This window comes from Lingula anatina, chromosome 10, assembly GCF_051362555.1.
Source record: "Lingula anatina isolate TDL-2025a chromosome 10, LinAna3.0, whole genome shotgun sequence".
Lineage (NCBI taxonomy): Eukaryota > Metazoa > Brachiopoda > Lingulata > Lingulida > Lingulidae > Lingula > Lingula anatina.
In genome coordinates, this window is record NC_141776.1 from 17,561,008 (window position 1) to 17,570,370 (window position 9,363).

The window sequence follows — 9,363 nt, forward strand, 5'->3', positions numbered from 1 at the left end:
AAGTTAAAATATGTGGACTGAAGATAAATTGTCTCGTTGATAAAGTCCTAACTAGCACACAGCATCTTATTACCTTCAGCACCAGCTATTCCGATGTGCACCTTGAAAGAAGAGACACGTCCACCAACAACCCAACCAACACCCAAAACAGAGGTAGAGACAAGTCTGCCAACAACCCATCTAACACCCAAAACAGAGGTAGAGACAAGTCCACCAACAACCCATCTAACACTCACAACAGAGGTAGAGACAAGTCCACCAACAACCCAACCAACACTCACAACAGAGGTAGAGACAAGTCCACCAACAACCCAACCAAAACCCACAACAGAGGTAGAGACAAGTCCACCAACAACCCAACAAAAACCCACAACAGAGGTAAAGACAAGTCCACCAACAACCCAACCAACACCCACAACAGAAGTAGAGACAAGTCCACCAACAACCCAACCAACACCCACAACAGAAGTAGAGACAAGTCCACCAACAAACCAAACAACACCCAGAACAAATGTAGAGACAAGTCCACCAACAACCCAACAAAAACCCACAACAGAGGTAGAGACAAGTCCACCAACAACCCAACAAAAACCCACAACAGAGGTAAAGACAAGTCCACCAACAACCCAACCAACACCCACAACAGAAGTAGAGACAAGTCCACCAACAACCCAACCAACACCCACAACAGAAGTAGAGACAAGTCCACCAACAAACCAAACAACACCCAGAACAAATGTAGAGACAAGTCCACCAACAACCCAACCAACACCTACAACAGAAGTAGAGACAAGTCCACCAACAACACAACCGATACCCACAACAGAGGTAGAGACAAGTCTGCCAACAACCCAACCAACACTCACAACAAATGTAGAGACAAGTCCACCCACAGTCAAGCCAGCGCCCAAGTCCACGTCAGAGGCAGAGAAAAGTCCATCAACAACGGAAGCCACAACAACATCAAAGGTAGAGACAACCACGCCTTCATTCCAACCATGTCTCAAGCCACCTGCACCACCCCATGCCAGGATAGCAAGTAATGTGTCCGACGAGCAAAGAGAGGGAGTCGTTAATATCACCTTGGTGTGTGAAGAAGGTTTCTTTTTCCCTGACGGCACAGTGAATAGATCAGTGAGCTGTGTTCCTGGTAAAGGATGGAAGAATTTACAGGGTTGTGTAGGTACGCCATTTTGCTGTATTGGTAGTTTCTTCACGGATAAGTCCACTGCCTTGATTCATAGTGGTGCAGAAGTGTATTTGCTTCTCATTGACTGTTGGCGCTCTTCTGTTTTGATCATGTACAGCGAAGTAATGATACATCCTTATATTTCAGAGACAATCCCAGAAGTAAAACCAAAACCAAAAGGCCAAAGATACCCACCGAAGGAGGCTCCGCTTACCGTTGTTGTTCCAACCGCAACTGTTGCCATAAGTGTTTTAGTAGGCCTCGTCGCATTGGTTGTTGTGTCTGATCTCCCAATATTGTACAGGCACGGGAGGATGGCGGTGCGCAGAGTGCGTGGTTGGTTGCGACGATTTAGGGGAAGACGAACAAATGTCGAACCTGCGCCACGGTTGCTTCGTTAATCTTAAATGCACATAATGAACGTTAAACTTTCAAGTGGAGACAGAATGTGGTTGAAAGTTAATAATATATATTTTACAAAACTTCTGCCCTGCTTAACATTATCTTTTCTAAATTTCTGGCATGGGGTTTTTGGAGTTACTTAATTTTTTTGAGTATTAGTAGAATGCCATTATAACTTTATTTGTATTAGTGTATTATGATATAGCGAGCAGAACACACATACAGAAGTATATAATTTCAAATAGAAGCAAAATTTATTACAGTGTTAGTGCAAAATTCATTCACTTATCCTCAAAACATTATATGCAAATTCACAAATGTCGTTTATTAAATTTCCCCAAGTAATTGCCTTAATGCCCTCTTTACAACCCCATGGTTTTTCAAACGGTTTCTGATATAAGTTCGCACTCACTGCTGATTCGATTCTCCTTTTGTATTTTACCACACTGAGACGTTCATTTTTCACTTTTCTGTTTGACCTTCCCTTTTGAGTAACCAACATATGGGATGATAGTCTAAACCGAACACTGGTCGAGCACTGACAAGTGATTGTTTATTTTCTCATTCGTTTTGGCCATTGTTTATTATTATTTTTTTTACAGTGTCACGTGTTAAGGGATTTGGCGTAGAAAGAAATATATTGCAGCTTTAAACTTTACATTTTTACAGGTAATACACACGACTACTGCCCTTAATCAAAACAGGAATCCCTTCGTGCCTCATTAAATTTACATGAAAATCCATCTAATGTAGAAAAGTCATGGCATCGCCTGTGCCGAAGTTTCACACTGATTAGTGCATCAGCTTGCTTCTTTTAAAATAGAAGACTCATGTAGTCGCACCCCTTACCAAATTAAGAAAAGATCTGTCTAAGGCAAACAGATTACATATTGTTAAAACCAGTATGCTTTAACTGTACAGTGTTCACTTTTTATTTTAAACATGTTTATATTAAAATAATCTTTGGTGTTTGGATAATTACGGAAGATTTTTCTTTCTTTCTTGTATTTTGATCAAGTTTTTGAGATTGATATATAGTTTTTTTGTGTGTTCTGGTGTAAAAGTGACGCCTCAAGTGTTTTTTGTCTTTCTTTACTGTTAATATATTTATTTGAGAAAGAAATTTTTTTAATGTGATGTTTTGAGATTTGTGGAGGATTCATTTTTAGTAGTTTGATTTAAGTGATAGGTTTTTGTTAAATCTAACACCTTTGTATTCTGGTGTGACGGTGAACTCCAAATTGGTTCTACTTCTTCCTTGTAAAACCTCTAGTTATTTAGATAAAGGATCTTTAGATTTTTAAAATAATATTTTGATTGTTATATAATTGGAGGATACATTTTTTGAAAACAATTTAATGAATTTTATATTTGATTCTAATGTAAAACAGTCAAAGCTATTGATTTAACGTTTGTGATTAAAGTTGTCATTGAAAGTTAAATAGTTGATGCTTTGGCCACTACGAAAGTTTGTTTTGTATTTCAATACAGTTTTGCAAATTTTATTTATTCATTTGCTTTTGTGTGACAGTGAGAGCGAGTAGTTTAATATTGATCTTGAGGGTAGGTTTTTCCTTATTGATATCATTTTTATTCTGAAGTAGAACTTATTGTTGTAATTCTTAAAAATCTTTTGTACTTCAAATACTTTGACCTGTCAGATATTCATTATACTGATACTCATCTTAATACAAGATATTTGATTCATATATTTATATGTGAATGTTGAAACTTTGGTGAAGTAAAATGTAATTGAAATGGAAGATCAATCTTTTGTCAACCTTATACATGTATATTCGCTGTTTTGTACTTCAATGGAATTCGATGTTTTAATTTTGTATGAGAAATACCTTTAAAGTGCAGGTTTATGCTTATACATGTATTTTGTTGTCGTAAAACAAATTGATTAAACTATCATTTCAAAAATGTATAATTTGTCTCTTTTTGTTTTTGTAATTCGAGGTATTTCACCTTAATTACGATTCGGGCTATCATACTCAGACTCATTGAGAGAACCCATTTGCCAATACATGTAAAATGCATACGCATTAGTAAGCCATCGGATCATTCTGCAATACAAGCTGTACAAACGTAAATCGCCCTTAATAAAATAATACAGAGCGCAAGACCGTAACGGCATTCTAAAATCAGCATTTTAACATTTCAACAAGTCTGTCGAAGCCCTTTCATGTCTTATTTTCTTTAAAAAGCCTCGATGCTCACCTTAACCAATTTATCTCCAAGAAACAAAAATGTTTTCTTTGTCTTTATAACCATACAGTGTGGAATCCAATGTTAATTATTAATAGAATGGTGCCTCATCCTTACTGCTCGTTCAGCGTGGTACATGTCACTCATCAAGTAACCATCTATATACACAATCAAGGTTGTGACCCTGGCACTTGCCCCCAACAGGTTTTCAAGGGAAAGTGAAGGTATGGCAAATGTTTGTCTGTATCAATTTCTCGAATCAAAGGTGACTATTGCGTTTGGTTCTAATGGCCTGCCTCAAGACTCCTGTACATAAGTATACTGAGTTTTAATGTTTCGGTGCCTCAGTTCACTAACACAAGCAAGTCTTCCTAGAGCAACTGTTATATCTCTTACAATTCAACAGAAACCCACTGCCCCATAGCTTACATAATAACACCAGTCCTACCAACTTGCATTGAAATTTGTCACTGTGTACTTGGTTTAAACTATAAGAAATTCACTAACTTGTATTAAAGGGCGAAAAATGAATACATAAGTAAATAGAAAAACAATATAACTCCTTTATGGAGATTTAAAAAAATATAATCAATTTTTTAATCATAAACTCTTTTAATAAATGGAAAATGAGCACTAAAGAACGACACAAATGTGAAACCACTAGTGTTTTTACCGTTACGCCAAACCACCAAAATTTGAAATATATCGAATTCACTCAACTGCTTTGAAATACAAAAAGTATGCCGATATGCGTTTCAGAGGAAAAACGAGAGTTGAAAAAACTACACGTTTATTATTGACAGTTAGACTAACAAACTATACCCACTCAATGAGTAGGGCGTGGATATATACAAAGTAGGCAACAGGAGGTGGAGCTAAAACTGTAAATTCATGTCCACTACTGACATTGACATATGAGCTTTAAGTGTGAGATAATACACTGTCACCCGAGTGATATATGCCATGAACACCTCGAGCGTCAGCGGTTGGGTTGTTGGTGGACTTATATCTGCCTCTGATGTACATATTGGAATGGCTAGTGCTGAGGGGAAAAGTATATATTATTAGCTTGTTACGCCTTCATCAACTAGAAACGTCAAGCACTATATCATCTAGGCACACCCTCGCATGGTTTTGATTCATCCTTATAACGTCCAGCACAATAAAGAACACCCATTACTAATTTCCTGTTAACGTTACATACACCTTACCTACCGGGTTGCTTGTAGCACTTTCGCTAGACAAACAGGTTGACAGTTTAAAGAACTGACTTCGTATCATATTTTTTGTGAAATTAAAACCCTTTACCTCCACACCTCAGTGGTCTCCCGGACCAAGTCAAATTTCCCAGACATCTTCTTTGTGTGTCTCCACACAGACGCCCATAGTCAGGGAGACACCTGTATCTCACTACTGAACCCATAGTGAAGTTCCCTGAAAATTTTGCGCTTATCCCGTTTTCGGGTGGTGGACAACCTGGAAGAAGAGACAACAGGGCAGGATAAATGTCATACAGGGCGCTTTTACTCTTGGATTTCCAATGGAAATTTTTCCATTTTCTTTAACTTCTTTTTTTACATATTTAACTTTACGGATTACTTTATCCAAAACGTTGAGAAATCACGATCTATTACTGGCTTTAGACTTATAATTTTTATTTTTATGCCGCTGAGCTTATCCGGAATTCTCTTACTTTGGATAACAAGGATTAACTATTATATTCCTCTACAAGTTTGATTTGGTAAAAAAGATTTTGATGGCTTGTTTTATCTTAAAGTGAACTTTACCTACTGAGTATTGTCATATACATTTTAAGTGAATAGGAACTTTGTGTTTTATTGATCTTTATATAAATGAATGTACGATTTTGGATGATACTTCAATCTGAATACCAATTAAAATTATTTTGTCGATACACCAGAACATTATCAACAGTAAATGTCTGCAGAGCATGCCCGTGGAGATGCTTACTATACTGTTGCTCTAAATGGTTGTCACACCGTCACGAATTTGGCTTTTTAAAAATGGCATAGCAATGTCTATGTTCATATTTTGGATTCCGTCTTCCCTAATCAATGCAGTTTGACAATACCCAGGTCAAATATGAGCACATGTCAACGGATGGCAGCTCCGAAGTTAAGTTAAGGTGTGAGGGGTATGCGAAAAGAAGTTACTACTGGCTTTAAAGGGATATTTTTGCCTTCATACAAAGTGGATTGTTGGGGAAGATGAGATCTGACCTCCACCAAACTTCAGAGAAAGCCGTGCCAGATCTGACTGACTCTGAACATAGGGATCAGATAGCTGCAGTCAATAAAACAAAATGGTCTCATGAAACCCGACACTGCCAGAGGACTTGTTTCAAGGTGAACTGTTGATAGAATACACACACTGCCCGCTTGGTTACCGCTTTTTCTAAGTGAAGTCAATATTCTGTTGCCAAAAGCCCTGATATGAACCCGACTGATTATCTTCGAGATAGTTACAAATAGGTTTCCTATTACATGTGCCATATTTAATACTTACTTAAATTTGCCTTTTCTTTGCATCTGTTCCAAGCTTCATTAACACATTGCAGATCAACGGCTGTGTCAAACAGCTGAACGCAGGATAGTCGTTCATTGAAAACACGATCGTCTTTTTTTCTTTTACCAATCACTAAGCCCATGCCTGTTTTTAGTCGAAACTGTCCCAATGTGGAAGTTATTTTGTTAAAGACATGAGAATTCAATCTTCCAAGCCCAATCATGGCACTACCAGTGGCATAATCGTATTGCACAATAACTTTGTGCCAAGTGTTGACAGTGAACGCATCTGATAATTTAATTGTGTGGCTTTTCGATGATAAACCATGAAGATTGACGTACAGTGTGTTCCACTCGGGAAACAGCCAGACATGGGAACCCCTTGCTTCTGACTCTGTACTGGTATACTCAAACAGACCACAAGGACGTTGTTCTTCAGGATAGATTAGGAATATCAGAGTAAAACCTCTCACGGCCAATCCAGGATTCCCGGGCACCACCATATGTGATCCATTGACTCTAGAAAAACGTAGGGCATGAGCGCTTCCGTACGGACCGGAAGCTGGCGTTATATTATAGAGGGTGCCATTGTGACAATTTCCACTCAGGTCGGCGCCAAGACTGTTTGCATCAAGTGGCCAGAAAGCTGCTGGCTTTACATCCCCTAGAAGATAAAATCATCTCACGTTAAAACACAACGAATCATTGCTTTTATATACAGGGTTATAAGTAATTATGCTACAAATGAGCTTGGTAAATGAATACATGTAGTCAGATTTTATAATGCCTTTAGTTTTCCCTTACGAAAACTTCCAATATGAGCCCTGTAGGTCTCTATGGGACTATTTGGGAATTCTGCAGGACGTTCTTAAGAATTCCCTTGTAGGGCATATGACCCACAAGACTCTGTAGGATTACCTATTGGGTCGTATAGGACATTACTGGATGTCATACATGTATATATACATATGCGACCGGTCTAGCACGGAAATTGTAGCCTTTAGGCAATTGTCACTCTCGTAAATCATTGAAATAACCACTTAGTGTAAAACATTTATTTGCTAGGATAAAGAAGGCTCTAGCTGGAGTAAAAGTTACTGAACGCCACCTTACATTGTATATACTGGTACCGGGGGGTACACGTCTGTTCATGGTGTGTTGGGACATATGCACTGAGTAGAAAAAATTTCAGGTCATCATTTATTTCGAAATGGTCGAATGGAACCGAGATTTAATTACTATGCCCCTGCAAGGACGACGCGTGGGGAGGCATGTGAGAGGCAGCGAGACCATGATAGGATTAAGCGGTCTTCCTTTCATGTAGAATCCGCCATATTGGAGCTTCGGACCAGTTGATACTCCGATCTTCTATTCTGAATGGCCCCTTATATGAGAAACAGAAAGCTTCAAGTACAGAATTTGAAAATCGAATAATAAATCTACGTTCTCAGAGTAAATTTTCTGTCGTCGTAAACTCTAACCATTTTCTTAATTTGAGTAGGCACTTTGAGTGTAAGGCGAATGTTTTGAAGACTAGGAAATATTCTTTTCATAACGTGATAAGGGAGGTCATTGTCTTTTATTAGAACTCTCTGAAATTAAACACAAGGAATCATACAGAAAATAAGCAGATTGGCTGTTTAGTAATACTGTGCATATATGTATGTGCTGGTATTCCCATTGTGAACTCAGGTTCGAAGAATGTACGAACGAACCGCCCATTTTGCCGGGAAGAAGTCCTCTCTTGGAGGCACATGAAGGCTTTTTTTTTTGTAAAATATACGCTTCGAATTTGCTGGTTTCGGGCCTTTACATTCCTACTAACTGTAGAATTGCCTAGAGGATCGTCTAATCTCTGGATGGTCCCTCTTTTGCCATCATTTAAAAAAGAGACTGCGAGGATATGTTAAAGTATTACGTCTCTAAACACGTGTTCACCCTCGGTCTCCATAGTCCAAAACATGGGCAAAGTGACCACAAGGGCCCCTTAATACTGGTACTCTCTACCAGAGCCACAGATCCATTTTTTCCTAAAACTCACAAAAAAAAAAAAAAATAAATAAATAAATAAATAAAAAATAAAAATAGATAAATAAATAAAATAAATAGGCCTACTTGGCTATTTTTATGATAATTTTTTTTTTGCAATCTCCCACAAGAATTTTTGTTTTGAAATAAATTTTCACCATCAGCTGGCTTTCTATATGTGACATGCAACCTGCCATGTTTATATACATTTGAATAAATTAAAACTTACTTGTAGATACATTTTAATTAAGCAGATATGCAAATCACATACATGCAAATCTAACTATCAGTACTATTAATGGTTCACTACACATATCTCCGTCAGTATTCTACAATTTTTGGAGAATTCGAAATATATATAGGCCCTACTGACCGCATGTTTCACTGTCTACAGGTACGTGAAGTCCTACTGTCAATGATATCATCAATTTAATAGAAATCTTGAAGATCATGTAAGAGCTGTAATGCGCCATAATCATTTTTAGTATGTGTTTAGTCCGTGTTCTTCACTTCAATATTTCCCTTGAATTTCTCAGAATAACCAGATATTTAAGGGGTTCGTTCGGAAGTGCTTTTGTAGGCATGTTTTCATGGGCTCTGAACCACCCTGGTGTACGAGAATCTACGAGATCCAACGTCGTCATGGTTATAAAAAATAAAACAGATTCTAAATTCAGCATGTTGACGCCGTTACCTAGTAGCTGCCAAACAGTCTCAATGTGTACGTTTTAAAATGGAGCAACTGAGGTGTCATTACATCTATGTATAGAGTGTCTGGACATTTTGACGTGCATCGAACCATTTCAAATTACAATATCCTGTGTAAGATGTGCTGACTGCTTGGTGGGTGACGCCATAGATAGGCCAAAATCTCCTCAGTCCTATTGTTTTACCCGTGGTAGTTGTCACATGTAGGAGGAGAAATGGGTATGATTTATGGCGATATCACGACGCACACGCCGTGAAGATAAATAGCGACAGTCGGGTGGTGGAGATGTTCCTCAGGGA

At 38.0% G+C, this 9,363-nt stretch overlaps 1 protein-coding gene across 1 annotated transcript; it reads left to right on the top strand.

Moving 5' to 3' along the window:
• Positions 1-24: 24 nt before the first annotated feature.
• Positions 25-3,478, top strand: LOC147759703 (uncharacterized). Its single transcript, XM_086996461.1, has 2 exons — positions 25-1,183; positions 1,337-3,478. The coding sequence occupies exons 1-2, from the start codon at positions 94-96 to the stop codon at positions 1,588-1,590; spliced, it is 1,344 nt and encodes a 447-aa protein (XP_086852587.1). The 5' UTR covers positions 25-93; the 3' UTR covers positions 1,591-3,478.
• Positions 3,479-9,363: the final 5,885 nt, after the last annotated feature.

Coding starts and splice junctions, on each gene's coding strand:
- LOC147759703 (XM_086996461.1), top strand. CDS start 94: ATGTGCACCTTGAAAGAAGAGACACGTCCACCAACAACCCAACCAACA. Junction 1,184..1,336: donor GAATTTACAGGGTTGTGTAG/GTACGCCATTTT, acceptor CTTATATTTCAG/AGACAATCCCAGAAGTAAAA.